General features: G+C 37.8%; 1 protein-coding gene across 3 annotated transcripts in view; it reads right to left on the reverse strand.

The window, feature by feature from the left end:
- LOC131683518 (uncharacterized) overlaps positions 1–22,715 on the reverse strand; it is a 484,216-nt gene that overhangs the window by 156,482 nt on the left and 305,019 nt on the right. For all 3 annotated transcript variants that reach the window (XM_058965557.1, XM_058965558.1, XM_058965556.1), the window contains exons 4-7: positions 16,303–16,446; positions 2,913–3,107; positions 2,457–2,717; positions 2,257–2,377 (exon numbers count right to left, since the gene is read on the reverse strand). In XM_058965557.1, the coding sequence (XP_058821540.1) occupies positions 2,257–2,377; positions 2,457–2,717; positions 2,913–3,107; positions 16,303–16,446 (721 nt within the window). The remainder of the gene's footprint in view (positions 1–2,256; positions 2,378–2,456; positions 2,718–2,912; positions 3,108–16,302; positions 16,447–22,715) is intronic.

The following is a 22,715-nucleotide window of genomic DNA, read 5'->3' on the forward strand; positions in this document are numbered from 1 at the left end:
TAATCTAAAAATTGTACGTACTAACTCACCAAACTTCTCCATTTGTATCACCAGAAAATAAAAAAAAAATGTTCAGGAGCACTTCAACAGGTACAAATTTGATTTTTAACCCAAAATCAAAAGTCGTTACCAGTAGGAATCGTTTTAGCAAACTCTCTCCGAATAAAATGATGGTCGTAATACCCTAACCTTTCATTTAAGAAATAGGACCAATGACTATAGTCTTTATTCATCTCATTAGTCCGTATATCACACTATTTCGTTGATAACTCGGCTAACTGTCATAGGACAACGCTTAAATAGATTTAAACTTTTTTGTCTCGTTCATAAGAAGTGATATAGTGAAAAATCGGGCATGAAACATATGAAATACTCGCATTTGAGCGAAGTGAAAAGTCATTTTCAACGCACCATTATTCATCGAGGTGCTACGATAAATTCAGGCACAATTACCCTAGATATATTATTTCATATGTTTTACTAGAAAATTCATAACTTTTTTCAAAGTAATTGAAAAAAATGAAACTCGGTAGAGTTCGAGCACACAATGTATACTTTCAAATAAAATATATGAATGATAACAAAGTTCAGAAAAAACATGAAAACTGTACGTTTTTGTAAAACAATTTTTTTTAATTTCTTTTAGGGCGTCCGAAACTTTTCCGTTCCAAATCTTATACAGAGTGCTCGAACTTAACCAAATTTCAAAATTTTTCGATAGCATTGAAAAAAATTAGGAATTTTAATTTAAAGGAATAAATCATGTTCTTCCCATAAAAAACTTCAATCGCTTTGGGGCACGTGTTAAAATGGTCCAATTTCATTCAAATATTCCCATTTCTTTAATACTGTATTTCATTTATTTTTTGACCGGCGCTGGACAAAATTCCAACATTACAAAAATAACTGCCACCTTAATCTTTACTTTTCTCAATTTCTGCCAGATATTTGTTGAGGGATGTTGACATTTCTTCTAAATGATTGCACATGTTTCATTTTATATTTTGTGAACTTATTAGCCGGTTAGCCTGAATAACCGCACTTCAGTGAACTAAGGTAAAGGATTTTCAGTATTCTTTATCAACCTCTTGCACCTAAAACCGCTGGCTAAATGTTTGGTACTTGTGACAGCTTTCCAAAATCTAGAATGGAACATCGTTAGAGTGCAGTGTAAATAACAATTGCTTTGAATTAGTTTTCGCTGGCCTTCTCGCTGGTAAGAGGTTTGTCCACAATTGAGAAATTCCAGGTTGAGTAATGTGCAAGCAAAACACATACAAGATATTTTGTGCTCTTTTTTAATGTGTGGTGTTTCTGATTAGTTAGTTCTACAAGCTGCCATAGAAAAATAAATAAACGTGTCGATAAAATAATAACTTATTGTCGTTGGGACCTAAAGCTTAGTAGTAAGATATGGTTTAAATTGACCTTGCTTAAATCTTATTCACGGAGATTCATTCATACTGATACCCATTGAAAAAGCTGCACAAATTTTAAATCTGATATTATCAGTTTGCAGTAATCAATATGAACTACACTGTAAACAATTCGAATTTGTTAGCACTGTTTCCAAATAACCAATTTCGACTCTCTGTCTGCAATGTAAGGAAACTAATCAAAAAATAAACTGCCGTAGTCGCGCTGCGGTATAGTGGCGTTCTAGGGCTCACAGAATGACTCTTCCCTGCCAAGATCTGGCCAAGGCTGAATGCATGCAATTACAGAGCACAGTGTTATAACAAGCTGTATATTCACACTGTTGCAGAAACATCGCCTCGGAGAGACAGCCCATCTAACGAGTCCTGCAGCTGCCCGTGGGATTATGAAGTACCTAGCTGTGTACCTATATAGAAACAAACCACAGCGTCGCCCGCATTGAAGCTATTCAAGATCAACTTTTTTTACTGGCTACAAAAGCTATTCAAATGCTTTCGTGTTTCCGTCGACGGCTTCAGAAATATGGATGCTAGAGACATGAAAAAAGAATTCACCAGAAATGGTCCCATTTGAACGGTCTGGCGAAACATTTTTTTTTCTCTCTCTCTCTCTAGAAGGATTCATTTGTTTTACAATTTTACAGAAGCTGGTTCCGCTTAGGAGGAAGAAATTTTGTTTCCGCCACAAAGTAGGATGTACCACACAATAATACTTTCGACTTAAATAGTCAATAGGCTAAACCTGCAACTATGGACTTTTATGCAGAGCAAGGTAGATGAGATGTTGGAAGATGAAAATGGAAGTAAGAGAACAATTTACCTTTGTACCCACTTATAAGTGGGTGGTGGATTTCCTTCCGCTACACATTCGAATGCAGCAGGACTGAAAAGAGGAGCCGTCGTTAGACGATCCGGACCGGCTGATAATATTTTTGGAGCATCTGAAATTATTTCAAAAGATAGACAAGCGATGAAACTGAGATAGATAGCTAATTAGCAGATAATACTAATATTACGTACATTTTACGTCTAACTGAACTGAAAGAGTGTCCGATGTTCCCACCGAGTTTTGTGCCTGACACGTGTATAAACCGGCATCTCTTCTACCTACAGGTCTTAGCTGCAGTGATTCTTGTAAACTAGCTATTTCCGAGCGGCCCGCCCGACGCCACACTATGCTGGCAGTAGGATTGGCGTCTGCTAGACATCGCAGAATGAGCGAGTCTTTTCCTTCCTCCAGATCGATCTGAGGAGCCCCGAGCAGTCTTATCGTGGGAGCGTCTGCGGAAGAGTAATAGACAAGTAGTTAAATTATCTAGGTATTTTCAGATGTGCACTATCGCATTTTTTTTCTAGAACGAGTTCCGCCCGGGGATTGTTTAGAGTTGTTCGGGTAATTAGAAATAAATTCTCATCAATTAATTGAGAATAAAATCACAAGGTAGTTTAACAATGTCTTGAAACAAATACACTTACACTTAACATCTAGTCGTGCATCGACAGCTACCGAACGAGCTGCATAAGACTCGTGCATTGCGAGACACTTGAGGATTGCGCCGTGTCGATCCTTATTTGCTGGAATTTGAACCACGGTGGCAGCTGACCACGTCCTGGGATTATCCGGTTCCGTGGAATTGATTTGCGGATGAAGTGGAGATATTTCCTGATCCCCTGAAAATGCATGAAAAGAAGAACATTGAATTAATGAGTAAATCATTGATATTGGAGCGTAGTACCAATGCAATGTTGAAGTGCTTCCATTACATAAACATTGACAACAATCATGAACTTTTGCTTCGGATGATTGCAACATGAGTAGGTAGGGAATGAGGAGCAATAGCGCAATGCGACATAAGTAGAGCATATCTGTGAACAATTTTTGATTAACGTGGATACAAATATTGCTACTGTGAATAACAAATAAGAATATTTGTTCGACATGGCTGCTCACATAAAAAAGAAGGCCCGAAACTGCATCCCTACGCTTCGAAGGCAATAACTGTACAATAACACAGCACGCCGCAAAATCATAGAATAAAATCATTAGAAAGGAGGCTCTCTATCATCAAATTAATAACTTCTTATGTAATAGAAGTACAGTAATGTTTCGATTATATCACGGCTATAGTCCCATGAGCTATGGGATTCCCTCTACACATGGAACATTTATGCGTATAGTGGTAGTACACTGTGCGACAACAAAACAACATATGTGTGCTGAGTCCCCGTTTCATTTTTCGGAAAGAGGAAGAAAAATCATGAAAAATGGTGTTTTCCGTTTTTCTCTAGTACGTAAGAATCGGTTTTTATGAGCATTTGAAGATTTTGTTTTCAGTAATAACAAATCAAATATAAAAATAGCGAGATTGAAAAAAGATTGATTGAGAGGAACAAACATGTCAAGTAAGCGGCTATTTACGATGTATGTATGAGTGCTGAGTCGAATTGCATAGTTCAATTTTAGATATCTTTCATATTGAAATAGGGATAATGTGCACGGAAAAAAATCCGTTCATAAATTGATGAACAAAAGGTCACGATACTGTGAACTGAACGATTTATGAAAACCGTGACCAACTTCGTGACATTATGAATAATAAACCTCGCATTCATAAAACTATCTGTGTTAGCGCTAAATTCGAATGTTTGGTGGAGTTATTGTTGTTTCCTGGACATGCTTAGTTCTTGTAATGATTCTTGTTCGTGATTTGGGAATACACAGCCGACAGTCAAACGATACTCATGATTAAGGAGCTTATTCGCGATTTTTGTGTTTCCTCATCACATTTCCGTACTATTTTATAGATGAGATTACTATCGTATTTTTCTTTCACATTAGAGGGATTTATGTCCATGATTTCAGGAGCTTATTCGTGATTTTCGTATTTTCTATTCACGTTATCGTGATATTTAAGTCATGAGTAGAGTGATTCATGTTTATGGTTTCAGGATCTTGGTCACAATTTTCGATATTTTTGTCACGAGTAGTGTGATTAGTGTTTATAATTTCAAGATCTTAGTCACGATTTTCGTAAGTTCTGTTCATGTTATCGTGTAATTTAATTCTAGAGCATTAATGATGTTCATGTTCATGATATCAGCAGTTTCATAATTCGCCTTGACGCGATCTATTACTTTTGGGTTACTATCGGTTTTTTTACTCGGAGTAGCGTGACAATATGAACCGCATCATAAAAATATGACTGACTCGCGGTATCTTGCTTTGTGAACTTTATCAAAACATGATTTGTTCAGCGTAGTTTTCTTTTTCTGTCCAGACATCACACTGAACCATATCAAATGAATAACACTGTTCGAGGTCATAATAGTTTTCCACTCCTTTTTTCTTCTAGTGCTCGTAACTATTATTGGTCGCTAGCTGCTGGACATTTCATGGAAAAGTGTATGGAACAAAAATGATCCCACGAATAACACTTAAAATTTTGTGAAATGGTTCACATAAAAATTTCATTACCATGTGACCTGAAACTGAAAATGATTAGGGATGTCTTCTAAATATCCCCAGCTCGCAAAATAGATCGTGTATTATGTACTAGGAATTATGAACTAGTTCACGAATACATGAATAAAATTTTATGATTTCGTGAACCATTTAACGAACGCGAATGATAGCTTGTTACTATTATTCTAGGTATCATGAACAAGTTCACGAATACACGAATAATATTTCATGATATTTTGAACTACTGCGAGCACAAATGGTAAGTTGTGTCTATTATACTAGGATTCATGAACAGGCTCATGAATACATGAACAATATTTCATGATTTTGTGAACTATTATACGAGCAAGTATATAGGATCGTGACTAAAACATTAAAAATCAGGAACCATTACCCGAATATATGAATAATATTTGATGATTTTTTGAGCTATTTCATTTGCACGATTGGTAAGTCGTGACTATTATACTAGGATTCATGAACAGGCTCACGAATAGGGTAATTTGGAGAGATGCCGCACATTTATAAAAATCGATCCTGCATCAAAGTGAACCATTAAATATTCGATGAAATATTTTTTGTCATGAAAAAAAATCATCAAATTTTCACGAACATTTTTTAAAAGCAAGGTCTAATTTTTTTAAAGCAAGGTTGCGGGAGAGATGCCGCATGTGCGGGTGAGATGCCGCACGGTGGTCCCAAACTGGAAAATGGTGAACACAAGTATTTTTTAGCTCTCGTTGATGTTTTTGTGATTAGATGTATTCAGCTGAGTTTCAAGAAGTTTGATTACACCTATGAATCGGCTAGCACCTTCACTTTTCTTAAGGGGCCATTTCTAGAAACATTTTTTTCTTGACATTTTAAAAATATTTTTCTTCCGCAACCAGTTAAGTTGGAGTAACTTAATTAAGGGTACTATTAATCTATATGTTTGTACGAGCGATATATATCTATGTATTAGTAGTTCCTTAAACGCAGTTTTTGGGTGTTTCTTCGAAGAATAAATTTATAAAACTTAGGTTTGTTCTTGAAAGATTCATTTTGAAAAAATAGCATTAATTCCTTGAAATTTTTGTTTTTATCCTAATATTGACATCACTACAAATCAATGCATTCACGGAAATTGGTGTGTGAAACTTAAAAGAATAAACCGAAGTAACTAATACTTAGATACATATCGCCCGTTTAAATGTATAGATAAAGAGACTCATATTCCTATATGTCCAGGTATGCCAAAGGTACCGATAAACTACATTTTTTCGGTATATTTACATTTGCACAAGCCGTACTGCCCGCTAAAGCGACTCATCACTACAGCTCTTGCCAGAACGGTAGCCCAACCGAGTACATTTTCCCGTACAGCAGTAGAATACATTTTTGTTTTGCTGCTGTACTCCGACTGCTCGGTGAGAGTGTAGCGTAGTAAAGTTTGTTCTCTCGCTTTGTACACTTTTCTCTGCATAATCAAAGGGAGAGCGAAAGCGTTAATGCCGGTCGTGGCATAAACGAACCACATTCATTGTTGTCGTGCATGATTGAAAATATTGAATAGATTAAAAATATTAAAAAATGAAAAAAAGAAAAAAAAAAAGCTGTACCGCTCGCGTCTGGTGGCTGTACTGGGGCAGTATTTTTTTGTCATGTTACTGCTTTGCTTACAGACTGCAGAAAAGCGCTGAGCGTCCTGCAATAGCGAACGACAAAAGCGTTGAAAGAGAAATGAGAATGTAGGCAGAAAAATTAAAGCCGCAGAAAAGGTAGGCATTTTGCATCCTTGTATATCACTGTGTTAGGTTCGTTAGTTTGTGGATATAACTTATTAATAACCTATACCTAACGAAAATGTTCATTTAATGACATCCCGATGTGAAAAAAATACTTTTTGGCTATGGATCTTCCGCCATCATGTGCGGCATCTCACCTGCAATTTTGATGCGGCATCAATCCCAATTGTAGGGGAGAAATGCCGCACGACGAAATTTTCGTCTGAAATTATGGATGACTGTACTGCCCATGATCGCAAATCAGTCCCATAAAGATAGGAAATCCCATAGAAAACGGGACAAATATGCGATCATGGGCAGTGTACTCATGTTCAGAATGCCGTCTATAAGGTTCCAGCTATTCAACCGATACATGATTTACCAAAAAAAAATCGAACAATTTAAAAACACGAAATTTAAATGTGATGCTGAAAAATTTTCAACGCTGCGTGATGCAACTGAACGCACATAATCATTAATAAAATTATTAAAATAAGGATTATTTTATATGTCCGGTTTTGTAATTCTTCGAAGGACAATCTCACAATATAATATTACCGTTTAAAAGTGACCCCATATACGAGATATAGAGAGTACGGCATCTTTCCCGAAATTATCCTACATGTATATTAGGGTGGGGCAAAAAGATCGTTTTTTCAGCACAGCACTTTTTTGGTTCCTTTTGGGGTCCCAAACAACTGTGCAAAATTTGGGGTCGATTGGTGTTGACCCGGCGTAGCGCATTGCGTTTGAAATTTGTATGGAGATTAGCATGGGAAAACCTACATTTTTGCATTTTTAATTTTACAGACTACAATTCTTTCTTTAGTATGCAAACAAATAGATAGAAGTGTAGTCCAGGATATGCTGAACAACTTTGCCGAAGGATGTATGGTGTTAGAATATCTCTAAGCCAAGTTATAGCTGTTCAAAGTTCGATACATCGAATTAAATGTCAAAAATCATTTTTATTGCCAACACTGCCGGTGTACTGGTGGTATTTCATATAGCATTCCAAAATAACATTATATATTTTAGTTTTACCACATTGGTATGTTTGGATGAATTATTCAAAAGCCTTAGCTCAATTTCATGAGCGTAGGTAGTGGAGCAATAGGGCGTAGTGAGGGGTGAGGGGGGATGGGGGGGACTTTAATATGTAGAAATTCGTACTGAAATGTTGTCGAGGTGGAATGTTCAAATGAATTATTTCAAAACAATTACACAATGTCCTACGCATAATAGTAACGATGAAATAAAACATACTGTATCCCTTTACCTTGACTTTTATCAATAGAAGTTACGTTACAGACTGAATCAACTGATGTCGCGTTGATATGTCAGAGGATTATATTTCGGTTTAACCGTTGTGTGTCCGATGCGGTACCCGGGTACCTTTTTAAGTTTCAATTAATTAAATTCCTATGTTTTATCCATAGCTGGAAATTGAAATTTTGTGACATCTTAGAACTTCACTAAGTCAAGCTTTTGGGTTAATAATATTGTTGATATAGTAAGAGTGGGAGTGAGGAGGGGCTCCTGATTTTTTTTACTACGTAACAGGCCGACGTGGGTACCCGGGTACCCACAAAACTAAAATGCTCATAACTAAGGTAATATCCAACCGATTTCGATACTTTTGGCCGTTTTGGATTCAAGAACTCATCCACTTTTGGACTTGGTAAAAATGAATCGGGTTACTCCATTCGGTTCCCGGGAATCCGGGTTTCCGGAAGCAGGTTCCAGTGCGGGGGTACTATTTGCGAACTTCAATGGAATACTAGCAATATGGGCATCAAAATTCATGGAATTGTATCAGTAGGCTGCATCTCGTAGTTTTGGAACCATTTGGTGATTTGACCCCGGAACGGACATTCCGGAGCAGGTTCCTGTGAGGCCGTGAGTGGCCATTCCATTCCAATTCCATTTTTCAAATTGCCATAGGGCCCCGTAACAATAAAAAACAGACCTCCGAGACAATTTGAAGAGTTTTGATACTCATATTGCTAGGACATTATTAAAATTTACAAATCATATCCTAGTACTGGAACATTACTCCGGAAAATCCGGATTACCAAAAACCAGATCCATTATTCCGGTTCTATTGTACAAAATCAAAAAGCAGACGAGTTCCTGAATCCAAAACATCTAAAAGTGTCCAAATCGGTTAAAGGAAGCCATAGTTATGAGCATTTCAATTTGTGGGTACCCGGGTACCCTCGTTGGCCTGTTAAAGGTGTTTTTTGTTGGACACATAACTGTTAATACACATTATGATTTGATAGCATGCTCATTTCTATGCTGTTCGATCACGAAGCGTGAAGCTAATTTCTGGATTTCAAAATGAAATCCACCAGATCCCTACAACAATTTTTGCTTCAGGTGATCGAACAGCGTCGAAATGAGCCTCTCATCAAATCATAGTGCCTATTAAACTGAAATATAATCAATGCAATTCTCTGACATATCAACTCGACATCAGTTGATTCAGTCTGTAACGTAACTTCTATTGATAAAAGTCAAGGTAAAGGGATACAGTATGTTTTATTTCATCGTTACTATTATGCGTAGGACATTGTGTAATTGTTTTGAAATAATTCATTTGAACATTCCACCTCGACAACATTTCAGTACGAATTTCTACATATTAAAGTCCCCCCCCCATCCCCCCTCACCCCTCACTACGCCCTATTGCTCCACTACCTACGCTCATGAAATTGAGCTAAGGCTTTTGAATAATTCATCCAAACATACCAATGTGGTAAAACTAAAATATATAATGTTATTTTGGAATGCTATATGAAATACCGTGGTACACCGGCAGTGTTGGCAATAAAAATGATTTTTGACATTTAATTCGATGTATCGAACTTTGAACAGCTATAACTTGGCTTAGAGATATTCTAACACCATACATCCTTCGGCAAAGTTGTTCAGCATATCCTGGACTACACTTCTATCTATTTGTTTGCATACTGAAGGAAGAATTGTAGTCTGTAAAATTAAAAATGCAAAAATGTAGGTTTTCCCATACTAATCTCCATACAAATTTCAAACGCAATGCGCTACGCCGGGTCAACACCAATCGACCCCAAATTTTGCACAGTTGTTTGGGACCCCAAAAGGAACCAAAAAAGTGCTGTGCTCGGTTGATGTGACTATGATTACGTTTTTCCATATAACAATGCCCCACCCTAATGTATATGTATAATTTTATTTGATTCTATAATTCATTTTACGGGCACGCATGGTCAGTCATTACTTGTGCTAGGAATCATGAATCAGTTCACGAATACGTGAAAAACATTTTATGATTTTGCGAATTATTGCACGAGCACGAATGGTCAGTCAGGACTAATGTAATAGGAATCATGAACGAATTACACGAATATTTGAACGACATTTTATGATTTTGTAAACTATTTCAGTAGTACGGATATTGGATCGTGACTAATATGTACAGAATCATGAATTAGTTCACGAAGATTGAATGGATACAGGAATAAAATTCCGAGATTCACGATCATAATAATTAACGAAAAAATATCAGGAAAATTTTAATTTTGTGAACTAATGTTCCCGTATCTATGAATAACATCATAAGTCAACCTTTGTTTTTCTGAAAAATGTCCAGAATTGGAACACAATTACAAAACACATTATTTTTGTTGATGGCCCTGTTTTCGTACGTATAAACGTGATTGTTTCAGTGTTCATTGTTTGATTATAGAGGTTTTAACCTTAGGGTCATTTGCCTCTTTCTTGGGCTTGAGAGATCTCTTTAAGAAAAATTTCTAACCATTTGTGCGGGGTTGGCAATCAAACCCTGGTAAGCTGTGTATAAAGCCGACTAGGCTATGACACCACGTAAAAAACTGTTTTTTAACATTTATTACAGTGCGTAATTGCGAGCATTCGCGCCCGTCGTTATTGTTATGACATGAGAAGGTCATGTTTAATAAAGCTCATGACAAACAGTTTAACAATAATTTTACTACCTAGTGTTTACTTTAGGGGATTCTGCGATTTAATTTAATCAAATGGATAATTTGCTGAAGTAGTTTATGCTATAAAAGCGACTGTTTCTTTGAAAAACTAAAATAACCGTATGAAGTCCTTATGTTCAATTATACAAAGAACACTTGAGTTATGCCCTTTAAAAAACTACCAAAAGTTCATTTTTTGTCCAAATAACCAAATTTTTTGCTGAAATATCTCTGATGGTCTAGTTAATAGGAGAAAAATTCTAACGAGAATATCGTGTAACCTTCATGTTTGGACTTAAGTTCGGGCTCGCTCCACTGTGTGCTGGTGTGACTAAGAATCCAGGAAACGCTGGTGGAGTTTTCAGAATTTTGTTTTTGCTGGGCAGTCTAGTTTTCATGTTATCCTATCCTATCCTACCCAATTTATTTATTTATGTTGTGTCGAGAAAATTTCAATTTCAGATAGTATCGACTCCCATGCTTAAACCATGCCACTCCGTCTTTTCTTTAAGCAATGAAAAGTTTTGCAGCACTATAGTAGAAAATTCATTTTGCTGAACATTTATAATCAACTCAGCGCAATCGGCGTTTCCCTATCGACGTCCACTAGCACACTCAAGAAGTTAGAAATCTTACCGGAAAGTGAAAATGAACGAGCGCTGGAAAAACTTTCGGTTCGATTTCACAAAACAATGGAGAAATACCCGAGTGAGCTGTGAATGGGAATTGGCACATTAAAAGTTTCCAGGATGGTTAATTTGTTTAATTATCCTGCATCTTCTTCCAGTCATTCGGGAATAATACAAATCGAACTGCCAAAACAATCGATTTGCTAAAATTGTATTGATCAGGAATATAAAGAAGGTGAGGTAAGGAGATTAGTTTTTAAATTTATTCCAAAGTTGTGCTGTGTTCATTGGCACCATTGTTCGTGGAATTTCTATTAGATCAGCATATCAGGGTAATCAACTCAGATAATATCATTGACCTATGGTAATTGCAGACAGAGAAGGATAGGGAGAGAGAAGGGACCCCTTCATATTTTGGGCCCTGTTATATATGCACTGCCAGTGAATTTGGAGTCGCTCAGTTCAAATTTGATAATGAAAGGATCAGATCAATTCATCTTATAGTGATAAATTGATTTTGTCACATTTTATTACATAAGTTTTGCCAATAGTTGGTAATGAAATTCGGTCCTTGAGGATTAGATTTCAACGTACTTTAGTGAACAGTAACTTTTTTTACTACAAATTTTATATAAGATGATAGAATCTATCGACATTCTTACTATGACATTCAGCTATCAACTCGGTATCGTTTGTTGGTTTTAATCGACGATTTTGTTATTTGTGTGTTTAGGCTAGCCTCAATTCGGTTGATTTCTTAGCTGTATTTTCGATTTCGGTATAACACTTTTTTACATTTTAACGACATTTAATTAGCTTGAGATTACTGGGTTGGGTAAGAAAAGTTTTGAAAATTTAGAGCCATAGTACTCAAATGAGAGCAAGGATGTGAAGTATACAGATCGGAAAACTAGAAGTATTTTTAGAAAAAGCGCTTCTCTTATAATCTAGCCAAATAATAAAAGGCGCCTTTCTACTACTTATGCGCAAATAAATAAGTATTGATGCCTCGTTAGCTTAGTGTCGACTATCAGAGATAGTATTTCATCAGCCTTTAACTTCGTAAATTCTATAGCATAAGCACTCACGTTAACTAGCAGAATTTTCATAATAACTTGCATCAATTTTAGACAATTCTAATTTCGCTTATAGGGCTCGACAGCGCAAAATTTAAAATCAAATTAAAGTTTGGATTTTTTTAATATTCAGGATCTCTAAGATAAGAAAAATATGCTCAAGAAAAAATTTACTCGAATTAGACTTGGTTCGTCTGCTAGAGCCCATCAAACTATCAACTATCAATTTTCATGTGAGACTGACAAAATCGTGGGCTGATAAAATCCGTTCCTCACTATAATCTATCAATCGTACAAAGTAATAATAATACAACAACATGTTCCATAAATACCTTCTCGTCTCACTGCGACTGTACTCTCCGCAAAATAGATCTTTGCCACACACGTCCATAGCGAACGAGTCCATTGTTCACATTGTTCTTTCAAATTGATGTTCTTTGGGTGTTTCAAACAACTCGAATAATTAAAAATCATATTCGATTTTTTTCTGTTTGCTTTCGTCCATTTCTGGACCGCCAGTTTATAAAAGGAGCAAATGAGTTATTTTAAATCTGCAATCTTTTCCTAATACACTAGTTATAACAGTATTTGTAACTGGTATGGACTTGTCAGCGTCAAATTCATCCAAATCTGAAAAAATCAGATCCGTCCAGATTTCGAAAATATATATTTTAGCTATTTGTCAGCTAAGGGGTCATGCACAAATGACGTAGCTTTTTGCCTTTCGCATATAGAGGATATGCAATCACTCTAAAAATCGTCAACCTAATCCCGGCATTGACATAAGGTTTCTGGGTTTTAACAGGAGAGATTTACACCACCCCACCCCCCTCCCCCTCACCGGTCACCGCCAATTTAAATTCCCCTTAGATCACCCCTCATTGCATCTTCCCTCTCAAGCCACTACCCCATCCATCACTCATATCCCTCCCCCTCTCAACACCATCATCTTTATACCACCGCTATAGCACAAGGCATTCCGCATTAAGCTGGGGAGTGGTTCGTTCGTAGTTAGCAAGAAGACAACATTGCTATCAGATTACCTTTGTTTGGGTCCCCTCTCATTGCTCTATCCCGGGCAATGAAAAGGCCGACTCATTAGCAAAGGTGGGCACATTAAATGGTGACATATACGAAAGACCAATCTGCTTCAACGATTTTTTTAGTATTTGTCGTCAGAGGACACTCGACAGCTGGCAAGCCTCGTGGAGCAATGGTGAACTTGGACGATGGCTACATTCCATTATCCCAAAGGTATCAACGAAGCCTTGGTTCAGGGGGATGGATGCGGGTCGGGATTTTATTCGTGTAATGTCCCGACTTATTTCCAATCACTACAGCATGGATGCGCATTTGCGGCGTATTGGGCTTGCGGAAAGTAGTCTGTGCGCTTGTGACGAGGGCTATCACGACATCGAGTACGTTGTCTGGGTATGCGCCGGGTATTTGGACGCCAGGTCTCAGTTAAAGGATTCCCTTCGGGCCCGAGGTAGACCACCCAATGTCCCAGTCCGAGATATGCTGGCAAATCGTGATTTCCCCTATATGTCCCTTATTTATACTTTCATAAAAACGATAAATATCCCAATTTAGCCCCTCTTTTTTTATTTCTCGTTTTTAGAAGTTTGCTCCTGCCGTGTGGAACCGATCAGCTCTAGACTGCCACTATGTAACCGCCGTCGCCCTTACCACTACGGAAACTGAACCAAGAGCGACTCGAGGTCCGATGATTTTTTTCCCCGTGAGTCCAAAGAATACCATCCGCCAATCCGACCTACTAGACTGAGGCGCTAATTGGTTTCGCTGATCTCCCGTTTGTCCGAAAGTTACAAGTTTTGCTCTTCTCTCCCGGTCACCATCTACGCCTTCTCTCCCCTGTCCTTGATACAACTGCTTCTACACCGATTTTGGAAATAATCCCCCCTCTGAATATCTTGACCAAGAATAAGTCTCCGATAAAAAATCAAATTTGTATTCCGTATTCCTAGTTCTAAGATATTTGTAATTTTACCTCTTTGTTAAAACTATTGTCCCCCATCTTGTAAATAGAATTGTATCCCTAGTTTTAAAACACCGGTGAAATTTTTCATAAATATTTGTTTCCTTTTTTGTGTACCAAACTATATTGTTAGTTTTAAGACAACTGTAAATATTTCCTAAAAAACTATTACTATTGAATTCCTTGTTTTAAAATTTTTCATAAAATTTTTTTTTTGCCGCCTCTCTTGTATATAGAATCTTATTTCTAGTCTTAAGATAGCTCTCTTTTATAAAAAAAATATTTAAACATTGTAACCTCCTAGTTTTAAAATATCCAAAATGTAAAAACAAAAGAATTTGACACCGCCAAGCTAATCCATTTGTGCCTATCAAATAAACGAAATGAATAAAAAAGACAACATTGAACTCATGCTGATTAGGCTAATAAAGTATATTTTTTGTTTCAAGTGTTTCACTGTAGACACATAGCTCATCAGGTTCGTGGCTGGTAAACTATTGTGTGTAGGTGTAAAGTGTACTAAGAGTGTAGTAGAAGTTTCCATAATTGATACGAACATAACCAGCCATAGACTCATAGTTTAAAGAAATGAGAAAGGCACAATTGCACTAGTAGGTGGATTAAAACAGGTTTTTTTAAGTCTGTAACCGAAACTATAGCTCAGTTACCGCTTCCGCTGGGGAACCATCCATCAGATCTCAAAGGACTTGTGCTAACTGTTGTTGCGCACGCCAGTGTCTATTTCTATGCCATGTTATGCACTGAAACTTAAATTGTGACCCATATTACCACAAATTTCAATTTTCTCAAATTACTTTGTTATGAGCATACGCATCGGAAGTTCCACAGGGAAGATAAATACGTCCTTTTAGCAGATGTTTGGTTCACTTTTTTCTCCTTGCATCAGTTTTATTAATATGCATTTTAATTTTCTTAGAGTGGCCTCCGTTGGCAAGTAAACGCTTTAGTTCAGCCTTTTTCGTTCGCAATTTGCCTGGTATATTTTTTTCTCTCCCTCGGCAGCATTACATGGACCAAAGTGCTTTCAAAGAGGCAACTGCTTTTTTCGCAGAACTTAACTGCTGGCGTTTCCCAATTCCCATATCCGGTTGTTTTTGTTGTTGTTGTTGTTATTTTCGAGTGCATCAGATTCTGCTGAGTGGTGATGGTGTCGGATTGAGGATGATTTTTTGGCAGCTGCTGAAAATTTAATTTTGTTTTTTCTTCTGTGAGGCGCGCTGGCAAGGGGGCGCTTTCATACTGGATGCTAAACATAGTGCATACAGCATCATCCTGGACTAAATTTCGTAAAACAGAAAGCCTCTGAAGTATCCCGCTGCCATTGGGAAGTAAGTGAAAGGGTGGTGCTGGATCGTTTTGATGAGAATGTGGGAAAATATGTTGGGTTAAATTAAATCCAGCTATGTTTTTGCATCTTTTTCTCCGGAATCAAGCGCATTGAGTGGGTGTGCAAGTGAGAGTATAAGTGAGATATAGTGCGCGAATGTTTTTGTTTGCTCTTCCGTTCTGAAACGCGAGCAAGCTTTTTGTGAATTATTTCATAAGTGTAATTTGCATATTGCCAGAATGAGATCACAGCATCGTTAAATACAGTTGAAGTGAAGTTTTCGGGGCAAGCGATTTATATTTTAAGCTTATTTACGAATATACGCTGTTCGTGATGCGGCAAATTTGGAAAACTCTTGGGCTTTGAAAAATCTCGGTGAAACATGAATCCTCGACGTTGTACGGAAGAAGAAACGCTATAGGATCTGTGCAAAGCGAAGTAAGCATAGTTGTGCAATGAAATACACGGAATTCGACACTCCTGTGGATACACCAACTGGTATGGATCCATGGGATGAAAAAAAAAAAAAGAACACACCGGCAGCAAAATTTCGGATACGGATGTAGAGAGTGCTAGATTTAATCGGATAAAATGCTTACCTAAAAACCACTTCAACTGTGCTGGAGGGTTTCCGTAGTGCGAGACACATTTCACGGTAGCCATTGCACCGGCGTCTACGGTAACGTTGTGCCCGGGAGGAACATGCACACCTTCATGCTCCAGTCTGGGCCGTTGTGGCGGTACTGTAAATAAAAACGAAGTTAGAATCTGTTGATTTTGCTATGCGATTTGGTGAAACGAGCGAACACTGGATGTTTGAAACGGAAATACGTATGCAGATGAGTAACCACTCGAATCGAAATACTGTGCGCAACTGTCAATATAGGCAGAAACATACAATTTAGTATAATTATATGGCGAAGAAAATCGAATCGATTGTTGACTGAATGCGCCAAAAGTCTCTTATCTATTTTGACACGAACTAGAGAAAAGCCCTTTAAAATAGAGCCGTGCGTTTTTTTTGCGAAGAACAATTATTGCTTAACTTACAAAAATGATCCAGGTCAGTATTGGCAGCTATAGGACTATTAGTCACAGTAGTTGATACAAAATTTTTTGGGGTACGAGCTAAGAATGCGTTTGTCTAGCATTTCGGGCTCGTTAAACGAAATGCTTACCAACCGCATTCTTAGACAGGGGGATCCTTATAGCCAACTTAGTTGCGCAGCTAGACCGAATTCTCGGTCAAAAATACTGTGAATGTTTTTAAGTTTTATCATACATTGCTTATTTAATAATTTATTTTGTCAAGCATATGTAGACTACATACATAGAATGGTATTACAATATTTGCTTATATATTATACATTATTTCTACGGTGAAGTCGGAATTTAATTGGTTTTCTAGACACCATTTCCATTATAATGACGCATCATCCTTTTGACAGGGCTATTTTTAGCATAGTTTGTCCTAAATGATTGCTCTTTGCGTGGTTTACGGGTTCTTCGATGACGGCTAGGTACATAAACTATAATTTACGAGTGATGATGTGGATTATACACATTCAAAAATAATTTCGTTGATAAAGTAAAACATTGAAAATTCGCGGCGTTATTCGAGTGTTTATATTTGATGAGCATGGAACGTGCTTTATACGATGGAAGAGGTAATGCCACCCAGGTTAGTTCACGAAGTGCGTGCAAAAGAATTTATTTTTGGACTGATTCGATGCGTTTTTCATACAGGATAGTGTACTCATACTACTCAAAAATATTTCAAAATTGGCTGACGTATGTATTGTACAATGATTTAATTTTGTAAGGGTCTAAAGCTAAAGCATTTAATAAAGCCTAGCATACTATTTGCTTTATTTATTATGGTATTGTAGTGTTCCACGGATGTGATCTTGGAGTTTAATATTAAACCAAAATCTCGTTAGCACAATTTTTCGTTTTTATACAAGCTGTTTTTCAAGTGTATGACTACGGAGATGTATGAAATTTTTATGTTCATTTCTTTATTTTTCAATGAAAAGTAAATTTTTCAAAAATACTTTCGTCAGGTTCATGTGCCTAGGTTTTTTAACGCAGTGTTTATTTCGTGTTCTGACATTTCGTGGACGGAAATGTCATTCGAAAATTCAGATTTAAAGGAAAAGACGTCGCAATCGCCGTCTTTTTCGGAATATGAAGACTAGACTTCTTGAAAGAATATTCCAAATACAGTAAGATTCCGATTTTGGCACGTTCCGTTTTTGGCATGCTCCCATTTTGGCACACTCCGATTTTGGCAACTAATGGGTTTCGTTTTTAGCAACATTCTTATTGTACATAATAAGTCTTTCAAAACTGTGCAATAAATATTTGTTTATATCAATTGACATCACATTTGACCTTTTTTCCAACCATGGAAGTCATATTAACCCTCAAAGGGGCAAATCATTTTTTTAAAATTTTGTTTAAATTGTCTCATAGTTTCAATTCGTTACTGTGGCAATTTTGAGATGTATTTCGCAATGTTGTTTTGAAATAGTGTTATGCATTTAAGGGTTAACTATTTTGTACACTATACGTTTTGTGCTTAATGATCACAATAAGTATAGAAATGTATTATTTATGTATAATATAACTGGTAACAGTGTAACTAGTGTCTGACGGAATCAATTTTTATAGTAAGACCCAGAGCACTTTAAGAGTAAAGTACAGAGGAATGCGCTACACTGCATAATAAGACTAGTTCTGGACATAACAGTTTTTGCAACCGACCGAGACGGTTGTGCCTCCAGGTGGAAGGTTTTGTTCTCGAGAGAGTGACGGAGTGCGAGACGCTGTATGCGTTATTGTGGGAGAGAGAGAGAGAGACCAGTTTGTTAAGTGTGAGTCGACAGTTTATGCGTCGGAGGCGTGGTCAACGGCATCCTCGACAAGTGGTGTTTTCACAGCAAACCGCGGGTAGACGAATTTGCCTACCGCGGTGGCAGAAATCGACAGTGATCGTGCCTGTACACACAGAAAAAAATATAGTGTATTGGTGTCGTCGGGCAATTCTAATCGACGAGAGGGAAGCGTCACAGGTAGACCCATTTGCTCTATTTGTCTACCGCAGAAGTGGTACGACGAATAAGGAAAACAAGTGGCACCGAAAAGTGCCGCATCGACAGTGGGATTTTCGCAGCAAGCCACAGGTAGCCACATTTGTCTACCGAGGTGGTGGAAACGGAGAGAGCGCGCTTGTGGTGGTGATACCGACGAACAGCTTAATCGGAGAGAGTTTTGAAGTGTTGCAGGTAGGACTATTTCTCTACTGAAGAAGCAACGCGACGAAGAAGGACAGCAAGTGTCACATTGTCAAACAACGGGCACCGAGTTTACAACGTAACACATGAGGTGTGTTCTACCGGTGTCTTCGTCACCTAATAGATAGCAGATAACAGGTATATTTTTCATTCCTTTTTGTGATAGTTTTTCTTATTAGGTAAAATGGATGAAGAGATGGGAGAACGAGTAACAGACCCTCCCCCTAAGCCTTATGCTGAAAATGTAAATCCGACTAGAATTAAAATTTACCCAGAGTCGTCAACGGGACCATGGATTGTATTTATTAGGCGTAAAGCAAAGGCGCTAAATATCATTCAAATTTCTAAAGATTTGACTTCGCGATTCTCGGATGTAAAAGAGATCGTCAAAGTTAATAAAGATAAAATACGCATTGTCGTTGGTAGTTTCAAACAAGCCAATGCAATTGCTTCTTGCGAGCTTTTTACGCGTGAATATAGAGCGTATATTCCTTCAAAAGAAATTGAAATTGATGGGGTCATCACAGAATCGAGTTTGACTGTTGATGACTTAGTTAAGCATGGGGTTGGTCGTTTCAAAGACACCATACTTAAAGACGTAAAAATACTTGAATGCAAGCAATTGCATTCAGTATCACACGAAGGAGATAAAAAAGTTTATCGACTGTCTGACTCATTTCGAGTGACTTTCGCTGGGTCTGCGCTGCCCAACTATGTCATTATCGATAAGATTCGTCTCCCTGTTCGCCTTTTTATCCCTCGTGTAATGAATTGCCTTAATTGCAAACAGCTTGGCCACACAGCCACTTACTGTTCCAATAAGGCACGGTGTGGCAAATGTGGGGGTTCTCATCAAGAGGATACATGCAATGAAAATTCAGAAAAATGCTTAATGTGCGGAGAAAACTCACATGAGCTCCCTGCATGCCCCATTTATAAATTGCGTGAGGATAAAATTAAACGATCCCTGAAGGAGAGGTCTTAGCGCTCCTATGCTGAAATGTTGAAACATGCTACCCCTAAACCCATCTTCTTAGAAAACACTTACGCATCTCTATTTTCGGAACAGTCTGACTCTGACGGAGCGTGCGAAGGTACATCATTTGTTTTACCCGGAAATTCCAGAAAAAGAAAACAGTCTTCTTTCCCCAAGCTGCCAAGAAAGGGCCTTAAAATTTCTCCACCAATAGATAAACTGCGCCCAAAACCGAAAAATTCCGATTCAAAACCGAAATCAATTCCGCCCGGTTTTGGGAACGTACAATCCAAACAGAACACCATTACTGGAAATAATAAAATTTCGACTTCCTCTGAGCCTCAGCCGGGGCTAGGATTATTAAAATTTTCTGAAATTGTTGATTGGATTTTTAAAGCATTCAATATTTCTGAACCACTAAAGAGTATACTTTCAGCTTTCCTCCCAACAATTAGAACATTTTTAGAGCAGCTGATTGCTCAATGGCCCATCCTTGCAGCGATTGTATCTTTCAATGGGTAATTCACCTCCTCCAATGAAAGATTCCATCACTGTTTTACAGTGGAATTGCAGAAGTATCATACCTAAAATTGATTCCTTAAAAATTTTACTGCATAATTTAAAATGCGATGCTTTTGCTTTATGTGAAACATGGCTTACCTCAAACATTAATTTCAACTTAAATGATTTCAACATTATTCGCCTAGACCGAGACACCCCATATGGAGGAGTGCTTCTAGGAATTAAAAAGTGCTATTCTTTCTATAGAATTAACATCCCCTTGTTTGCGGGCATTGAGGCTGTAGCTGTCCAAACGAACATTAAAGGCAAAGACATGTCTATCGCTTCTATATATATATACCTCCCAAAGTTCAAATTGGACAACGTCAAATTTTTGAGGTAGTGGAATCCATGGCTGCTCCGCGTCTGATACTGGGAGACTTCAACTCGCACGGTGTATTGTGGGGTTCCCTCTACAATGATAATCGATCCTCTTTGATATACAATGTTTGTGACGAATTTAATATGACAGTTTTAAATACTGGCGAATCAACACGCATCCCCAGACCTCCTGCACGTCCAAGTGCATTAGATCTATCTCTGTGCTCGACATCACTTCGGTTAGATTGCACGTGGAAGGTTGTACCTGATCCTCACGGTAGCGATCATTTGCCAATCGTTGTTTCAATTAACAGTGAATTAGGCCTTACGAATTCAATCAATGTTCCTTATGACTTAACACGAAATATTGATTGGAAAACATACGAAACATTAATTTCCACTTCTCTTGCTTCGACAGAAGAGCTACCCCCTACCGAAGAATATGAATTCTTAGCGGGTTTAATTATTGAAGCAGCAGAACAAGCCCAAACGAAATGCAATCCTGGAATGACAATAAATAGACACCCCCCTAATCCTTGGTGGGACAAAGAGTGCTCTGATGCATATGAAGCTAAACAAGTTGCCTACAAAGAAATTATGAAACAGAAAGGGGGTATACGTGGAAACTTTGAAAATTATTTCATTTTGCAAAACAAATTTGACAGTATACGTCGTGCCAAAAAGTCTAGTTATTGGAGACGCTTCGTTGATGGCTTGTCAAGAGAAACATCAATGAGTACTCTTTGGAACACAGCCAGAAGAATGAGGAATCGAAACGTGACTAATGAAAGCGAAGATTTTTCGAATCGTTGGATATTTAATTTTGCCAAGAAAATTTGTCCCGATTCTGCTCCTGCGCAGAAAATCACTCGCGATGCTCCCACAAGTAACGATTTCATAGATTCGCCTTTGACAATGATGGAATTCTCAATTGCACTCCTCTCTTGCAACAATAATGCTCCGGGACTAGACAGAATTAAATTCAACTTGGTGAAGAATCTGCCTGACCTAGCAAAAAGACGCTTGTTGAATTTATTCAATAAGCTTCTTGAGCAGAACATTGTCCCGCACGACTGGAGACAAGTGAGAGTTATCGCTATTCCAAAACCGGGAAAACCAGCCTCCGATCATAACTCGTATCGACCGATTGCAATGCTATCCTGCATCAGGAAATTGTTGGAAAAAATTATCCTACGACGTCTCGACAATTGGGTTGAGGCGAACGGCTTGATACCCAGTTTGGTTTTCGGAGGGGAAAGGGAACGAATGATTGTCTGGCGCTACTTTCGTCAGAAATCCAACTTGCTTACGCAAAAAAAGAACAAATGGCGTCTGTGTTCTTAGACATAAAAGGAGCATTCGACTCAGTCTCCATTGATGTTCTCTCGGAGAAGCTACATCAATGTGGTCTTTCACCAATATTAAATAATTATTTATACAATTTATTGTCAGAAAAGCACATGCATTTTTCATATGGCGATTTGGCGACACTCAGAATAAGTTACATGGGCCTCCCACAAGGTTCTTGTTTAAGCCCCCTTCTCTACAATTTTTACGTGAATGATATTGATAATTGTATTGTCAGCCCATGCACTCTAAGACAACTTGCAGATGATGGCGTGGTTTCTGTTACAGGACCAAAAGCCTTAAATTTACAACAACCACTGCAAGATAGTTTGGATAATTTATCAAGTTGGGCTTTGAAGTTAGGCATCGATTTCTCTACGGAGAAAACAGAGTTGGTTGTTTTTTCAAGGAAGCGTGATCCAGCTCAGCTTCAGCTTCAGTTGGTTGGTAGAACGATAGCCCAAGTCCTGACTTTTAAATACCTTGGAATTTGGTTCGATTCTAAAGGCAC

This window comes from Topomyia yanbarensis, chromosome 2 (assembly GCF_030247195.1).
Source record: "Topomyia yanbarensis strain Yona2022 chromosome 2, ASM3024719v1, whole genome shotgun sequence".
NCBI classification, from domain to species: domain Eukaryota; kingdom Metazoa; phylum Arthropoda; class Insecta; order Diptera; family Culicidae; genus Topomyia; species Topomyia yanbarensis.